This window comes from Mycotypha africana, assembly GCF_025528875.1.
Source record: "Mycotypha africana strain NRRL 2978 chromosome Unknown BDF20scaffold_6, whole genome shotgun sequence".
Lineage (NCBI taxonomy): Eukaryota > Fungi > Mucoromycota > Mucoromycetes > Mucorales > Mycotyphaceae > Mycotypha > Mycotypha africana.
This window is the reverse complement of record NW_026515730.1, coordinates 1,770,951-1,788,323: the sequence shown is the minus strand read 5'-3', so window position 1 is coordinate 1,788,323 and position 17,373 is coordinate 1,770,951. Positions and strand designations below refer to the sequence as shown.

The window sequence follows — 17,373 nt, the reverse complement described above, 5'->3', positions numbered from 1 at the left end:
GCTCGCTTCATTTGGTCACAATTAATATGTAGAAAGAGCGTGTGTTATTTATTAAAAAAAAAAGAGAAACCCAGCCTATACTATGCGCATCCTATTTCAACCTTAATACTAAAAACTTTCACTATGTTATCTCCTTTCAACATTTCTTTATCTACTACAATAATACATGATTTATTCAATAAATAAAAATCAACATGAATACCCATGCTCTTCCAAACAACATATTAAAGAAAAAAAAACTGGTAAAGCACTTCTGAAGCCAACAAACACACACATCATTATTTCTTTATTTAAAAAATAACTTTAAGAAGTCATCATCGAACAAAATCCTCTCAGCGGTTTTAGAGTACTGTAAGGTTGATCTGCAACTATCTAACATTGTTACTGAAGGTTCGTCCGGTACTTTTAATAGCAATTGAGTCAAAGTTGTTTAGCATTTGCATGATTTAAATTTCATCATTTTGGAACGCTGACAATAGAATTACACATAGATCCACAATACGGACCTGACAATTCTAAATTACAAGGGACTTTAAAAAAATATGTGTCAGTAATTCATGCAAATACGAAAAATGTAAACTTAGCAAAAGACATCCAATTTGGGCCAAATGAAATAACTCAGATTCTTCAGTTGAATTGTACTTTGTTCTTTTTCGAGCCAGCACAGGTGATTTATCCCAATTATTGTGTCGTGAAACTGTAGGCAGCTGATAAAGAACAAACGCACGGTCATCATAGATAGGACGAGTACCCTAAATTACATTCTGTAATTAGTGATTTGAGTGAAAAAAAAAAATTGTTTAAGATTTTTTTCTTTTTTTTTTTTCTTGGTCTTTTTACCTTACATTCCCTTTCCATTATACTCACCCTTCTTTAAACTGCCTTCCTTGAATTTCTTTCCTTAAATTTATAGCATACAGTAAATGTCATCGTTTTCAGACCCAGAGTACGATGGCAAATATCAAAAGCCATTTACACGTGACGCGAAAACAAAACATTCACATAGGATGAACATTGGTGATAGAATGGATCAGAAAAAAGGTGACCTATCATCGCGCCTATCATGGCCTCTAGTACTAGCCGTTGTTCCCACTTTGGGTACTTTCTTTGCTGGAAGCGCTGAAGTCTGGAGTGACTTTATTATGATTGTATTGATACTCTATTATATTTACCGATGGTTAAGTGGTAAGAATTAACAAAGACTTTTTGTATTTTGAACGGCTTTTCAGTAAAGTGTATGAATCTTAATCTTCTCTCAACTTAAAAAAGCACCATGGACATACTATGAAAGTGCACGAGCCCGTAGGGTCATACATCAAAATTCGTTTGCTAGAAAAGCGAGAGCTGGACTTTCACATGGAGAAGATGAAGAACAACATAAAAGAATCGCAGCCGAACTTCGACGACATGAACTCGCTGGATTAATATGGGTTTTGATATCACCTGCTGTTGCTGGCTACCTATTGCAGTACAGCCGACAATTGGTCAGTAATGCCGATCGATATGTTAGCTCTGTTAATATCACAGTTTTCATACTCGCTGCGTCAATAAAGCCTGCTACACACTTAATGAACCTCTTGCATGAGAGAACCATCTTTTTGCAGAATACACTTCAGATATCTGATTCTCAGGTTGATCTGCTTCAAAAAAAGATTGATAAACTCCAAAAAGAAATGGATCATCTTCATCGAGCGTTTGCAACCAAAAAGGAATTTGCCCAAGTAACAGAGGACATCCATCCGACTGTCCAACAGCTAAACAAGGCAATCAAAAGATTCGAGAAACGAGAACAAGCTCTGAGAAATTGGACAGACGAGCATTTCACAACTATCGAAACAAAAATCCAGGAATTCGATCAATATATTTGTTACCGTCTTGAACAAGAGCAACGTCAGCAAACGCATAGTACTCTTTACACTCTCATTTTGTTACCACTCAACCTATTATTTTGGAGCGCAAATTGTATGACCAAGTATATGCCTTTCATCCACCGTGGTCAACAACGCTTGCTAACAGCAACAGCAAATATGCCCCCAAAGGGAACGGCAGTGAAAGCAGACTCGCAAAGAGCAAATCACAAGTTAAAAGCAGTGTCGCATTCGCTCACTGGGTGTTAAGCAGCAACATTATAGATCAGCAAGACTTATAAATAGAATAAGCACCCTTCATGTAATAGCATACAATTAGTTATCTCATCTTAGAATAACACTTATTTATGAACATTTTTATTTATTTGCTACTCAATCATTCACCCATAACCTGTATTTAATATATACTTAAACAGCTGATATCATCTATACTTGGTAATTATCCCATTTTCATCTTTCTTCTATGATGAATGATTCTGAAAGAATAGAAGGTTTTTCAGACTAAGTACTATTTGCGGAAGGTTAAAATGCATTATTCTTTTTCTTAACGTGTAATGCTAATTCTATTTGTTGTGCCTATCATTAGCTATCAGCGCATCTGTTACGAATGGCCGAAGTCACGGTAGTTCAGCTGTGGCTCTTCATAGTACTTATAGCATCTATCTTTCTATCTGGACTTTGCTGGTGTTTTTGTTGTGGGACATGCGGTAATGTGATGCAAGATTTAATCAGTAGCGTCCCCATTATGAGCAACCAAAGCTAATCTTGTTTGACAGTGGGCAGAAGTCTTTTAAGGAATACAGGTTTTTTTCGTTTTGCAAGAGACGGAGCAGACAATAGTCAAAGTCATCATCTCTCGCGAATCGCTCCTCGTCACGAAGAGTTGTGGCCGTTGAATACTTGGGAAGAGGAATCGGAAGAGTCAAATGTAGAAAACGTATAATGAGTACCTCAAATATCAACTTAAAGATCCAATAAATACAAAAACAACGAACGATAGGCATCAAGAGACAAGTTTACCCTTACACTTTTTAATTACATGGACAACCCTATATTGACAAAATGGGACTTGATATATACAAAAAGTAATTTAAGGCTTTTCAATTTTAACAGCCTTTTCACTTTCAACGGATTCCAAAGAAGCGACGATGAAAGCCAAGTGATGAAAAGCTTCTTCAGTAGTAATAGCTAGTTCCTTTCCATTGCGAACAGCCTTATAGAAAGCAGCGAATTCTCCCTCAACATCAGCAAAACCATTTCCTGGTGCCTTGGATTGCAAGGCTTTGAGCGGAGCATTATCGATTGCTTCGCCCTTTTCATTGAATAACTTTACATCCATATCATCAAGTAGCTCGATGGATCCTTTTGTACCATGTACAACCAAATGCATTCTTTTGATACCCGCTGAACACTGAGCAAATAAAAAGTAAAGATTGATTAGTAAATCATATACATTGATGAACCCGTAATAACAGAAATTTACAAAAGTAAAGTTTGCAACACCAACACCGCCATTTTCCAATTTGATGGTAGTCGCCAATGTATCTTCCAAAACATGGACCTTATATCTCTTTGTGGCGAATGCAGAGACAGATGCGAATCTTCCCAATATAGGGACCAAATGGGCCATATCATGAACACAGCCATCGCTAAGATAACCACTATAGTGTGCCATCATCAGTTGTAATGACAGAAGAGTGGAAGCATGTATACATATTTTTTCAATTACGTTCATGATGGCCCTATTCAATGAAATTATAATGCTTACCCTGGATGCTTGGGATTTTGACGCCACTTTGTTGTATGGTAAGGAGTATCAGGATTATAGGGGCGGGCAGAATCATAGGTGAAATTGATTATCTATTATATTCGAGTAAAGCCCCTTAATTCAAACGCTCTCCAAAAAGCTTGTAATAAAAAAGAATAAAGCCTTTTCAGCAACTTACCTCACCAATGTTACCATCTTGCACATATTTTGCAACAGCATAAATCAATGGATGATATGACCAGTTCTCACTAACTGCAACAACTGTTTTGGCCTGACGTGAAATGGAAACAATTTCACGAGCATCATCAAGAGAAGCGGCTAATAAATGGTATTAGCACTTGAACTATGCCATGTAACACTACAAGATAGCTTTGATAGGAAAGGTAAAGAAGTTACCAATGGGCTTTTCAAACATAACATGCTTGCCAGCTGCTACAACAGCTTCAACGATCTAATAATAGCATGAGGGGTTTATTCATTATTTGTTATTGCAGGGAAAATGATCGCGAGTGGCTCTTTTAGTACCTGCTTGTTAAACTCAACTGGCAGGAGTACATCGACTGCTTCTACGTTGACATCGTTGATGAGAGACTCGGGATTTGTGTAAACAGCTGATTCAGGAATGCCGAGCTATCAATGTAAACATAAAGCGCGCAATGTGGCTCTGTGAGGGTCGGTGACTCCAATGGTAGCAAAATCGCGCTGAGCTTACTGTACCTCTTTTGCGAAAGCCAGAGCTTTATCTTTAGACCTATTACAACAGGCGACAATTTCAAACTTGTCTTTTCCTACTGCTTGATAAGCTCTATGGTGGCGATGAGCGAAAATACCGGTACCAATGATGCCAATTTTAATAGGTTGTGCTGACATAATATATAAACGAATAAGTCTAAAAAAGTCCAAATAGAAAGAGCAAATGCAGGTTTTTAACTTTTTACTTTTACACATTGGTACAATTACGTCATATGTTGGAAAAAATCAGGGAAAGGATTACCTAAGTTTTTTGAATCACTCATATGACATTCTATTCAAACGGAGCAGTGTCTCGTTTGAACTTTATATATTCATGCGTTGTGGTCATAGAATGTTTACGACTGGTAAAGTATGATCACACATAAAGGAGGATCGACATATACTACAATCAAATATAATTATTTCTAATTTGTAATCTTGGCACCTGTATCAATAGCAGCAGCAAAACCAATGCGATCGGCCTCCATATCAAAAGTGAGGTACGTATTACGGAGAATGCTTTGTCCGATCAAATAATGTTGGAGACCGGAAACACCAACAATTCCCCAGCCGCAAAGCTTTGCGGTTTTGACGTCTTCTGTATCTAAAGGAATAACAAGACTCGAAGCTGGTACATCTACAACAACAGATGATTTATCGGTCTTCCCTTTGTAGCGTGAGAGGTACATTTGAAATCGGGTTTTGGTGTCCTTATAATAGTCGCAATCTATACGGAAGAGCTTGCCCACGTCCAAGATTTGGAAAGTGGTTTGTCCCGTGAATGCAGTCAGTAATCTCTTTGCACTCTGCATATCAATATAGGTCAAGGTAGTGCCGCTGTCGATAACAGCCTTCCTTAATTTTCTGAAAAGAGCTTGTCCTACTCTATGTCCATCCTTGTTCGTTACACCGAAACCTTGAACGTTCGTCTGCCATAAAGTGAAAGGTTTATCCTTCTCATCTGCCATTACAGGTACGTAATGAATGTCACCTGTGTATTTCTTGTTGTTTGCACCACCCAGCATTAATTCGCCAGTCCAGCCGACGGAGTCCAATTGATTACCCATATAGATTGAAAACACAGGTTGTGGTATCAGATGTTGCTCCATCATATTGAATAAGAGAGGATTATAGCTCCTTGCTCCAGTCACTAAATGGGGATATCCCAAGCCCAAGATGCCGTCCTGATGTATTTTCGCTGAGACTGAAGTATTCACATTGAGCACACCTTCTGTTTTTGTAACCAGAGCAAGTTTTTGATTCTTTACAGTGATTCCCGATAATGTAACATCGTCAGTGACAAATTTTCCAGAAGCGTATGCTGAACCATACAATATGTCAAACTTTTCCTTGAGATCGTGATACGTCGAAGACTTGGCTGAATTGAAAGTATAATAAGGGCAGTAATCATCCGGGCACTCTTTTGATGGTATCCAAAGATCAGCACTATAGTTTATGTATAGTATATCGTATTAATCAAACGGTTTGAGAATGCGTTTTTGCTGCTATATGAATATGATACCTTCCAGTGTCTATAACGACATTGAATTTTTGTGGTGGAGTGCCTACATCAATGGTCGCGAGAAATTGAGTACGGTAGTTGAATAAGGGCACGCTTGCGTCTAATCTTTTTTGAAGCTTGGAGTGTACACGATCGACTCTGCTAGTATTTGTTTCTTTGATCGCTTTTATCGGAACTTTGATGGTGTTCTTTGCTTCTGCAGCGCTTACGGAAGCAGAGATAACAGTGATCAGTAGTAAAATAAAAGTACAGGTAACAATATAGATCATGGATGATATCAAGTGGGAAAACAGCAAGTCTGCCCTTTTCTGCTTTTGTTTTTTCTTTTCATTCCAATGAGGTCTATTTATCCCTCTTCACTGGTTTCACCTCTCCGCAAATTTGTTGGTCTAAGAGGCAGCAAAGGCTGCTATCTTTAAAAATAGGAAGATAGGCTTCGCAACATAATGATTAAAATGAATCTTTTCAAAGACACGAGTAAAATTAATCTTTAATGCTCAAGTAACCGATTGGTAAGCACTGGCACTTATGTCAATCTCTTTCGCTACTGATAAAGATTTGATTAAAAAGGTCAGAATAATAGGTACACATGCAAGATGAAGGTACACGTACGGAAAAGAAGTACGAGAAGTTTTTTTTTTTTTTTCTTTGGTGGTAAATATACATACAAGTTTGTAGAAAATAGCCTTGAACACCTTGCCAAAAATAAAAAAAGAAATAATATTGATACTATAATTAGTAGAGTACAACATAACATGAACCAAAGGTACGGAATTTGTATCTAAATCACGTTCTCGCTTTTCTTTATAAATTAAACCGTCAGGTAAAACTAGCTGACATTTTATAACAAAACCTCTGACCTTGAAAGGGCAACATAAGCTCTTCTCTCGCGTTTCCAGAAGCCGAAATAATCCTGCTATTTTTAAATCATTACAAAACTAGCAGTGTCATTTAATTTACTTTCAGGATTCAAAGATATCAACTAATCATAGCGAAGGCAATAAAAAAGCGGATCTCTTAGATGTTATGCCTCGATTCAATACTCCTGCACAAAGTTGTTGTCGCATAATGAAGGTGCGTCCAAGGCGCTTTTCTATTTTAAAGATATAAAGGACGCCATATTGTTAGAGCACGTACCGTTCCTAACTCCCACATGCGCATGCGTTGAAAAAGAAGTTACTTTTAATGCTTGCTGCCTCTCATTTGATCAGCAACGATCAATAATCATTGCGCAAATTTCGAATTTGTATTAGATAAACACAGCTCTCTTCTTAACCTATGTCTGTACAGCCAAGAAAGTCCATTTTTTTGTTAACCAAAAATTGGCAATGCCATAGCACTCTTTATAAATAAAATCCAAGCATCAGTACAGCATTTTTATTCCGTAGAAATTCCTTTTAAAGGTCGGTGCACGTGGATCTAATGAATCCTTGAACCTTCTCTTTTTCTGTGCAGCTTTCATGCTTAATGCCTATGCTTAACGCAATTAATAAAATTGGTCAAGGTACATCTTTCACCCAGGTCTTGCCAAGTTTATTGATTCAACTTTTTTGAGATTTAAACAGTTTTATTTCATTTTATACTTCTATACAGGTCATCAAAGACAAAAGCATCTCATTTTGGAGGTGCAAGAATGGTAGGTGAATGAATCTGATAGGGTGAAATGAGCTTTTTTACAATGGATATATAAAGATGGCTAAATGCTACCTTTGTTTAATAATGCATCAATGACAGCTGTGATTGTATATTTTCTGTTTTCGGCTTCTTGGAAAACCACGGATCGTTCTTTATCATAAAACACTTCATCGTCAACTTCTTCAGGTTTACGAGGTAGACAGTGCATAAAGATCCAGTCAGGTTTCGCACCACCGCGAGCAATCAGGTCCTTTGTCACTTGATATCCCTTAAAGTCTATTAAACGTTTCTTCTTTTCTTCTTCTTGACCCATACTAACCCTGTTGAGATTTTTAAAATGTAATAGTCAGGTATATTTTCCACCACACCCATTACAGCTTTATACCCAACTTACCATGTATCGGTGATAATGATATCAGAATCCTTAATCGCTTCCTCTGGCTGAGTAGTAAATGTTACTGATGCACCTGTCTTTTTGGCATCAGCGAGAGCAATATCAATGACATCTTGATCGCAAGTGTAACCAGGAGGGCAAGCTGCTGCTACACTGATACCGCATTTGGGAAATGCAACGAGAATTTCTTGTAAAATATTGTTGCCATCACCCACCCAGGCGACCTTCTTACCAGGTAGTGTCTCTCGAGGATGTTGGGTGTGTGCAGAATAAATGCCTTCAGGAACATTATTATTTTTGTTATGGTAGTATTCATGAATGGTCATCAAATCAGCCAAAATTTGTGTAGGATGATATTTATCGGAGAGAGCGTTAATCACAGGCACTGAAGATTCCTTGGCGAGAGTCTACCATGAGGGCATGATACATAGTGTATGATAAAGTGAATATCAACAGATCCAATAAATGCAGGTTCCACAAAACTTTTGAAAGACGGATCATTTCTCTTACCTCAATTTCATCATGTCCTTTGACACGGGCCATGATACCATGCACCATCGAGCTAACCACACGAGCAGTATCGAGCAAAGACTCGTTAACACCGAGTTGGATATCTTGCGAGCCTAAGAACATGGCATGACCACCTGTATTCCCCGGCTTAAGCGTTAGATCAAATCGAAAGCGAGGAAGGTAAGGGATTTTTTAGCACTTACCAAGAAATGCCATGGATGATTCTGTAGCGATACGAGTACGAGTGGAGCGTTTTGAAAACAGGACAGCTAAAGTTTTTCCTGCCAAAGGACGCTTGATCTCTTCTGAAGGAGTATATTTGGCTTGAACCTTGAACTGAAGAGAATTGTAGACCAAATCCAATAATTGTTCGGCTGTAAAATCAGCGGTGGTAATGAAATGGTTGGGCTTTTTTGCTTCAATGTGGATGCCAGTCATGTTTCGTAGTTAGTTATATCTGCAGAAATAGAACGCAAGAGTTGTGGATAAAACAGCAAATGATGAGAGGCCTTTTATACAGTCTGTTTCTAAGAATTAAGCGCGGAGTGACATTATCCAGATGGGTCATAGAGTGGGGTATTTTATCTTCAATCCCCTACGGGTCGATTAAAAAATTCTACCCCAGATTGTTAAAATTCATGACTCATTTGAAAGTATATTCATGTTGACTCACTGTTATTGGGTGTGTGCAAAGGTAGAATGACACTAACAATAATTTTAATTAAACTAGTATTTATCTTGTAACAATTTTTGTTTCATGACTATTGTTATGCAGCATAGGCTCTTTTTCTACTCTTTGTTGGATTCTAATGTTTTTACATGGCTTCCAATCGAGCAAGAGGTACTCTGAAGAAATGACAGTAGGGCTGTCAATAATTTGCAATCACCAAAAACTGGAACTCTGTTTGCGAGATGTATTGTTATATATTTCTTCGATTCACACTGTAGACGAAATGGAAAGCAAGTGTCCGTCTAGCTACAACTCTGTCCATATCACATTCGTTTGGTGAGTTTCCACTGTTCATGAGTAGCATCATGGACTTGCAAAATCGCTGAAGCTGCGCATACAATCATTTTATAAGCCTTGCAAAAGCAATTATTACAGCTCATCACATCATGAAAGTCAGTTTCCCATAACAAGTTGTAACGCAACTCAAATTTACTACGGGTTATGAGATCTGTTCTTTGTTCGATTAATTGTAGTAGTTGATTAGATACTTTCAAGATACATATCTCAATATGGCCTGTTGAGTTGAATAAGCTATCATTTTCATTCTCAATGCTATTGTTGTTATAGATTTTATTGAACAGCTTGGCTGAAAGCAATCTTAAAAGATCCAATTTAAGGTGCCAATCTCCAATCCCTTCGCAGAGATAAATTTCATGTTCTGGAAAACGCTGGTTTAAGGAGGCTGGTAAGGGGTAATGCACAGGCTTCTGAATACTTTTTGCATCTGGCCTGTTTTCAAAAAGAATGACGGTGTCTCTTATATTGTGTAAATAATCGACAACATCACTCAGTTTATACCATCTAAAAAGTGAGAGCGACGGCAAGATGTGCGTTTCCCAATTAGTGTACGTCATTAAAATAAAGCAAGTATTCTTCAAAGATGGGTAGCTGTTTGTCTATGAGCAATGTCAGATGAATGAGGTATATATTACTCCAGGCTCAGCGTGAACCTTTTGAAAACTGGTCTTTTGGATTTTTGTTTTAAAGACGCAAATTGAAATACGTAAAATGAAGGAAAGGATCGCCCTTTTCCCAATGCTGACTTCCAACAAAATACTCCATTTGGATTTCTGCACAAAGCCAAAAATAAAATAAAAAAAAATTGACGGAATAGTAAATTCGTGACTGATGGACTCAAAAAAAGCAGTCTTTTAGTTTTTACTATCAAAAAAGTATAAAAAGGCCACAAAAATGCGTAAAATGGTTCTTGTTCTTTGTACTTCTGTCCTGTGCTCAGATCGGATAAATCTTTCGCCTTTTACTAAAGATTTCCGTGGATGCGGGACGCAATGGAAGTTTACCCTAATTTTTGGCACTTTTTCAATCTTGATCTCTTTAAGAGTCTTGATTGAGATTTATTATTATATTCTTTATGTAAATGATAAATGAAAAAATGTTGTATAGAATTTCCGCCTCTCGTGAGTCACTTTTTTGAAATAATTTCAAACATTGTCATTGACTCTTGAAAGAGTGGTTTTGTACTACTAAGTTGAAAATTTCTAAAATACAGTGGCTACTGCTGAATAGTTGTATAAGGACGTTGTATAATGTTCGAGAAATAGACATTTCGAGACAGTTTCTTTTTTAGAAAGTGCTTGAAAATGTTCAAGTGCAAATGTTATTTTTATTTTAGTACTGTATTACTGGTGGGAGCTTTGCAGAAGGAAAATCCATATTGATTTGGTTATTTCATATACATTTCGTCATGACGAGCTTTACGACGGACAGAAAGATATGCTTAGGCTATGTTCATGAGAAAATTGATGGGATTTTATTAGAATAATGCATTCAATCTTTTGATCATTCATTGCTAATCTACGGAAAGACAAGAGAAAAGGGAGAGCTATCTAAGGCGACTCGATGAAGGCACAAAAGTGGACGGAATTCGGGAAAATATAGTATCGACAGGAGATTGAGGGCCAAGGGGAGAACTGAAAACATATATGTCTTCTGCTTCGGAAACACGTGAAGACAGCTTCACTTCAGCACTCCCCGCTAACAGATACTCTAATTTGATTATCTTTTCATAACCTTCGAGACGTTTCTCAATTATCTGCTTGTTTTTTTCCTGAGACCTTTTGATCTCCTGCAATAGTCCGTGGGAGAAGTCAATACTGGACTAAAAAAAAAAAAAAAAAAAAAAAAAAAAAAATGCAGTTAATAAAAAAATAACACATTTTAATTTTTTAATACTCACATACCTTAAGCTCCCACATCATGTTGGTTACGTCCATAAATTCTTTCTTTGAACCAACATGCTGTATCGGTAACAAAGCACTTCCAACTCGATCTAAAACGTACAGCTGTTCACTCACCAAACCAAAATACCAGAAACGGATCCTTTTGTAAGCAGCATGGATAAAGTAGACTTTCAGCTTTTTGAAGAGATCGACATTAGCGTATTCATAACAGAAGGCTATTTTGTGCAACATAGCCAATAATCCATATGCAGCATTTACGTGATCAGTTGTTTCACCCGTAATGTCTTTCAAGCCATATGGTCCTGTCATCTCCAAGATCACAAGCTCCTGATCAAACACCTTGTCAAGAATAATAGCATCCGCATTATAGTAATGGGACAGTCGGGGACCTCGGCGTTTCAACTCAAAGTTGATTGCTTGAACACGGGTTTCACCAGGAATCAACTTACAGAACGGAGTAACCACTTTGATAGCATATCCAAAGTATTAATTAAGAATAAAGTTAATATGCACTCAACTGGGCAACCTCGATCCACTTTTCCCGTCAAGGAAAAGGGGAAACCGAGAGTCTATCGAACGGCTGTCGGACCAAGTAATTACAACGTGTTCAAAAAGCTGTGAGAAAAACAATAGGATTGCTACAGATTCTGCGGTTGTAAAAGGTGATCTATTTCAGACGATCCGTTAACTTGGGTGACACTTTACATTAAAAGAAATCAATACACGTAGCTACAAGTCATGCGAATCATAACTTACAATACGAGGAAAACTTCATAGCAGAACGTAAAAGTAGGATTATTGGTAGGTTTGACCCGTCAAGAAGGCATTTATCAACACCTTCAAGCTGTTAAAAATGTTAGTCATTAGTCGTAATACAGTCTTTTTTCGGCCAGCTTACCAACGAGTCAAACCATTCATTGTAAAGAGAACCGAATTTCGAAAAAATGTCCTCTGTGCTTCTTTTAAACAGTTTATTGGTAGCTTGTACCAGATCTGTCGGATACGTTGCTCGACTTTGACTGCTTCCTATACCTTCACCAACTTGAATAATATTTAAATACTCCTGACAACATTGTTACTTATCACTTATAAATTTCAATTCACCCATATTGTTCAGTAGATGCGACTTGATAATTGAAAAAGACTGAAGGTGATAAGGATCACCTTCAGTCCTTTTAATATACACTGAAAAGGAGAAAGAGAAGCGTTCATAGAGAAGCGTTCATAGCGAATTAAACGTTTGTATTTAACAACAAAAGAAAGAAGGAGAAGAAGAGAAACAAAACAAAAAAAGGGAGCTAAATACTCGTTCCTGACATTCTCAACCAGTAAGAATGCAGCATTATATAAGCGGCTTTCTAAAATACAAGGTGACGTGTACTAAGTGTTATCATGATTCTATGATCTTAATACGTGTATAGTATGTTGAAGGTGTGGCTAACTCATGTTTATACACTTTCATTATTATCCTGTATAATAATTCCACTTTAAATTTATTTTAGCATTTAAATCTGATTTCAACATCACTTATACGTCGCGAAAAAATCACGTTTCACACGAGATGTATACTTCATTTCAGCAAGACCTTCCAAAAGAATAGCATTATTGGTTGTGAAAAACAGATTGGCTTCACTAGAGTTTAAGAACTATAATACGAGTCAGTTTTACATTTCTCTTGATTTTTAGGAATAAACTTTACGTTTTGCCAGCTTTCTTCAAGATCTTGTACTTGCTGTAAGTTTATATTCTCGTTCTTCATCAGATTGATAATAGCTGCTTGCATATCATTTTCGGCATCATTGCGGTCCCAGAGCCCTTGACTCATTAGAAGTCTTATAAATGAAATCCTTTTGTCGAGTAATTGAGCAAGAACTTCCGTTAATGATGACATTTGCTGGCAACTTTTCAAGTTGAAAAAAAAAAGATACTTTTAGAAACGCTGATTTTCTGATTTTACTTTTATACCACAAATAAGCGTTCTTAAAATTCAGCACAATGACACGACTTCACTGCTCTTTTCAATGGTCAAGATGTCAACAAAGAGGACAATACACTGATGCTATGAACGTGTGAGATTAATATTACCTTTTGAAAAAAGCTAATCTATCTCTGATTGTAGTTTCTCTTGCCAAATATCTCGTAAATCTTCTATTTATAGTAGCAGTACTTATTAGCTGCTACTACATCATTTTGTCATTTTCTACAGAGCCAGTTCATCTCCAAGAAAATAAAGAATTCATTCTTTTATTATTCATTGAAGTAATTGAATTTGGACCATTGTTCAGTCTCACCCATTTTCTCTTTTGTCTTCTATTTATAAACATCACACTCTGTGTACTTCTGATTACCTCTGATTACCGGTATTGAGCTATGTATACTATGTACGATTTATGTACACTCTCATGCACGGTGCATCGTAATTATCACTTGGCATTATCCGTTGAGAGAGTTTACTTTCTACAGTTCATAGTAAATTGTCTACTTATATTTCAAGGATATCTATAGGAATGGTCTGGCTTTACTTGATTTTTTCATAACCCCTCAATTTCAATTGCTTTTAAATGAGGGCCAAGGCTGCTCACTGCTTTAAATAAAACTACCAAATTTATGTAGGCTTATATACAAACAGTTCAATAAAGTTAAGTAAACTGAGAGTACATCTGATTTTAATGGTATCATTTGGCATTATAGAAGAGTTGAGCAATTTAAAGAGGTCCAAAAATCAAGTAAAAATACGTGTATGCGAATTTGGATATTCTGCAACCATCATCAATTTGCTTGAGTTATTGGTTCTTCAACTGATCTAATTGCCGCCTCATAATTTTGTTTTCTCTTTGTAGCAAAAGATTCTCACGTTGGTATGCTTGCAATTGCTGTTCCAAAGCGTCCTATAGCACAGAACGTCAGGTTTGTTACATTGATCATTTATCAAGTTTCCTGCAGTTAAACTGAAAACTTACAATCCTGGCAGACGGCTCTATTGATGCTTGGCTATTATTCACAGCTTGAGATAGTGATTTCTCTGTCGCCTTTAATTGTAAACACTGTAGAAGCTCTGTTATCAATTGTTTCTGCGAGTCGTTTTGCTGTAGGAGTTGATGCAGCTGTCTATATACGGCACTGATGGCGTTCTCTTTATAGGTTGGTGCCACCGAATTGCTAGGATCATTGTACTCAGATCGTGTTGTATTACCCATGGCATTCATGTCTGATAAACTCTGCTGTACTGAATTAACCTCGTAAATAGGATCGGTACCATTGCTCACTAAAAACCTCCCTACTTTGGCTGTTTCTGCTCCGGCTGAGACATTTGAGCTTCGTCGTGACAAAGATACATAGTCTTTAGTTAACGAAGGACTCGTTTGCTGTGAATGATAACATGGGCTCTTATCTATGTAAACAGGGTTAGCTGTTATACTTGTTACATTGCAATAAATTGAGAATACATCGATTCCCTACTTACTGTCATCCTTACTAGCGGCGCGACATAATGGTCTAGTAGGCTCATCAACAAAATGCACACTTGGTTGCTTTCCATGTCTTGCATGCTTATCAACAGTTTTCAGTGGCTCCTTTATGTAACAACGTGGTATTTGAGCATTTGGTGGCAAATTGTTTTGTAATTTAAATTTTTCTTTTTTTTTTTTGAAAACGTAAAGTACCTCTATCATCAATATAGGCGGGGCTGAACTTTGATGTTGATGCTGATGTTTAATATTTTTATTTTGAAAAGGCAGCAATTCTTGCTCTGAGCTCTCTTTTCCTCGCAGCATACCATTCTCGTACGTCGCAACAGTCGATCCAGCATGAATGGTTGAAATAGTCGCCGCAACATAGGTATCGTTGGTATTTCGTTTCCTAACGGTTGACCATGATTCAGAGGCTGCTTGTCTTGTATGTGTAGGCTTCTTGATGACAACGTTGCCGAAAGAGATATGTCTTCGTGGAGGGTTGGGATGAAGAAAATGATTGTTACAGTCGCGACTCGATGGATGATCTAGCCCCTGTTGGTTTTCCTCACCAAAATCCCATTCGTCCATACTTGCTGCTCTATCTTGTTTATACGGTAGCTTTTTGAAAGGTCTATTCTCTATTGGAGGTATATTCACAATTAGGTTTTTTGCTAACCAATCTGGCTTCTTGACTTGTTTGAAAAAAGGGTGTAATAGTAATTTTTCAGCAGAAGGTCTAATAAGATGAAAAGTACTTGTCATTTACAATTTTCTTTATTCTTCCTCATCATGCAAACGTATCTGCCAACGTCAATTACCTTTCCGCTGGGTCTTTCTGTAAGCAAGAAGCTATCATTTCCTTGAATACCTTTGAGAATTTGTTTTGAGGAGTCAAATCTTCCAATGCAGGAGGTTCATTCATTAGCGTTAGCATAAGAACTTTTAATGGGGGATATTTTGCAAACGGAGCTTGGCCTGTAGCTAATTCAATGGCTGTAATACCAAAACTCCAAATGTCTGCCTTATAATCATAGTTGGCTTGTTCCATCACCTCAGGAGCCATCCAGCAAGGCTATGATAGTTTGATTTTTCAGTGGATCACGTTGGTATCAATGTATTCAAATCTTCCCTTACCGTGCCAACAAACGTTTTTCTAACACCCTTCTCACCCGACTCCATTAATGAGCTAGAAACGCCAAAATCTGCCAACATAACTAATCCATCCTCGTCCATGAGTAAATTACCAGCTTTTACATCACGATGGATATGCCCATTTTTATGTAGGTAAGTTAGGCCTTCAAGGGCTTGCTTCAAGATAGCAGCAATCGTGACTTCATCGAAACCTTCTCGATAATATAGTTTGAGCAGATCCAAACACGAGCCTATTGAGATGTAGGAACTGTGTCAATTTCTTATATCCTCGTCGTCTACTTTATGAACAGAAAATACTTTCCTACCGCCATATAAGGAGTTACAATATGGAGCTTCGATCCATGCACAAAAGAGCCATAGACTGGTAACACATGAGGATGCTTTGAAAGTGCCATGAGCGCTGTTTCTCTCTATTTTTTTTTTCGGATCATCTTAATATCAAAAATGTTATGTCTCGTTCAGTTTCTGAATGGACAGGAGATGTACCCGTAAACTATCGATTTGATTTCTTTCAAACTTGTCTAAATCAATTATTTTCACAGCAACCCTTTTTTTGTGCTCGATATGAACGGCACTATAAACTACTGCTGATGATCCATATCCTAATCATAATTGAACAATACCATTCATGTTTATATAGTAGTCCTCAAAACTGGAAAAGAAGTGGTAGGAAATTTATACCAATGGGTTGCTTAAGGTCAAAGTCATCTATGACAAGGTTGCGCTGCTGTCGCTCACTAGTGTCTATAGTGTGGTGCTATACAAGTTTAAACAAAGGCTTGCTATTCATTTACATCACATGTCATATTTACCAATGGCCGAGTTGATGAGAATTGGTTTCGGCAAGGTATACAACTCATCGGTGCTATCTATATTGTATGCTTGTTCATTTAGTCCATTTAAAGCAAACATGTTACTATTATTTGGTGTATATGTCGATGGAAACAGACGCAGAAAGGGAAAAGAAGAAAAAAAAATGAACGAACAGAAGAAAATATAAAATTAGGACGTTTAGAGCTGGTCGATATGTAAAGAGACGAAAAAAAAGGAGTCTATCAATTATGCGCGTACGGGTTGAACGGTACGGATTGAAATTACATTTCACGGGATGTATATACATACTCAATTCAGACTTGGCTTTATGAAATTAAAAAATAGTCAAGGCAGTAAAGCAACTGTCAAATGGTAAAAGTACCCTATGTATGTCTTTTCACTCAAGCTGTGACACATTCCAAGCAAAGCAAGGTTACATTTGCAACCCAAAGTACTGCATAAGAAAGATACAGTATTAATGCAAACACTTACAGTGCGTCGTCTGTTCGAGTGATCGTTCAACCTTACAGGCTCGCTACTTAAGTGAGTCTTATGTTTCATACATTTAATTATTCACTCAAATAAACGCATTTGCA

The 17,373-nt window shown here is 37.2% G+C and overlaps 9 protein-coding genes across 9 annotated transcripts; 2 read left to right on the top strand and 7 right to left on the bottom strand.

Annotated features, from left to right (window-relative positions):
* Positions 1-1,142: 1,142 nt before the first annotated feature.
* On the top strand, positions 1,143-2,117 carry BDF20DRAFT_821747 (uncharacterized protein; the record flags this gene model as incomplete). The annotated part of the gene is made up of 2 exons (XM_053077632.1): positions 1,143-1,185; positions 1,270-2,117. The coding sequence occupies 2 exons, from the start codon at positions 1,143-1,145 to the stop codon at positions 2,115-2,117; spliced, it is 891 nt and encodes a 296-aa protein (XP_052935922.1).
* A 139-nt stretch (positions 2,118-2,256) lies between these two features.
* On the top strand, positions 2,257-2,885 carry BDF20DRAFT_578908 (uncharacterized protein). Its single transcript, XM_053075792.1, has 3 exons — positions 2,257-2,373; positions 2,455-2,575; positions 2,645-2,885. The coding sequence occupies exons 2-3, from the start codon at positions 2,476-2,478 to the stop codon at positions 2,809-2,811; spliced, it is 267 nt and encodes an 88-aa protein (XP_052935921.1). The 5' UTR covers positions 2,257-2,373; positions 2,455-2,475; the 3' UTR covers positions 2,812-2,885.
* A 73-nt stretch (positions 2,886-2,958) lies between these two features.
* Positions 2,959-4,506, bottom strand: BDF20DRAFT_821374 (uncharacterized protein; the record flags this gene model as incomplete). The annotated part of the gene is made up of 7 exons (XM_053077610.1): positions 2,959-3,279; positions 3,352-3,529; positions 3,637-3,728; positions 3,815-3,954; positions 4,033-4,087; positions 4,162-4,266; positions 4,354-4,506. 7 exons carry the CDS (start codon positions 4,504-4,506, stop codon positions 2,959-2,961), a joined length of 1,044 nt encoding a protein of 347 aa, XP_052935920.1.
* A 40-nt stretch (positions 4,507-4,546) lies between these two features.
* BDF20DRAFT_875985 (aspartic peptidase domain-containing protein) lies at positions 4,547-6,557 on the bottom strand. Its single transcript, XM_053081349.1, has 2 exons — positions 5,891-6,557; positions 4,547-5,814 (listed from the first exon to the last, which is right to left on the bottom strand). Exons 1-2 carry the CDS (start codon positions 6,157-6,159, stop codon positions 4,794-4,796), a joined length of 1,290 nt encoding a protein of 429 aa, XP_052935919.1. The 5' UTR covers positions 6,160-6,557; the 3' UTR covers positions 4,547-4,793.
* A 1,029-nt stretch (positions 6,558-7,586) lies between these two features.
* On the bottom strand, positions 7,587-8,867 carry BDF20DRAFT_913947 (ornithine carbamoyltransferase; the record flags this gene model as incomplete). Its single annotated transcript, XM_053084129.1, has 4 exons — positions 7,587-7,845; positions 7,920-8,326; positions 8,430-8,563; positions 8,633-8,867. The coding sequence occupies 4 exons, from the start codon at positions 8,865-8,867 to the stop codon at positions 7,587-7,589; spliced, it is 1,035 nt and encodes a 344-aa protein (XP_052935918.1).
* A 295-nt stretch (positions 8,868-9,162) lies between these two features.
* On the bottom strand, positions 9,163-10,013 carry BDF20DRAFT_836415 (uncharacterized protein; the record flags this gene model as incomplete). Its single annotated transcript, XM_053078953.1, has 2 exons — positions 9,163-9,295; positions 9,427-10,013. The coding sequence occupies 2 exons, from the start codon at positions 10,011-10,013 to the stop codon at positions 9,163-9,165; spliced, it is 720 nt and encodes a 239-aa protein (XP_052935917.1).
* Positions 10,014-11,002: 989 nt separating this feature from the next.
* BDF20DRAFT_820631 (uncharacterized protein) lies at positions 11,003-11,834 on the bottom strand (the record flags this gene model as incomplete). The annotated part of the gene is made up of 2 exons (XM_053077553.1): positions 11,003-11,278; positions 11,361-11,834. Coding segments are annotated over 2 exons (750 nt in total), but the record flags the coding sequence as incomplete, so codon positions are not given.
* A 1,049-nt stretch (positions 11,835-12,883) lies between these two features.
* BDF20DRAFT_836413 (uncharacterized protein) lies at positions 12,884-13,251 on the bottom strand (the record flags this gene model as incomplete). The annotated part of the gene is made up of 2 exons (XM_053078952.1): positions 12,884-13,006; positions 13,060-13,251. The coding sequence occupies 2 exons, from the start codon at positions 13,249-13,251 to the stop codon at positions 12,884-12,886; spliced, it is 315 nt and encodes a 104-aa protein (XP_052935915.1).
* Positions 13,252-15,442: 2,191 nt separating this feature from the next.
* BDF20DRAFT_789647 (kinase-like domain-containing protein) lies at positions 15,443-16,570 on the bottom strand (the record flags this gene model as incomplete). Its single annotated transcript, XM_053076169.1, has 5 exons — positions 15,443-15,548; positions 15,631-15,884; positions 15,947-16,211; positions 16,262-16,374; positions 16,451-16,570. Coding segments are annotated over 5 exons (858 nt in total), but the record flags the coding sequence as incomplete, so codon positions are not given.
* Between the last annotated feature and the right edge of the window lie 803 nt (positions 16,571-17,373).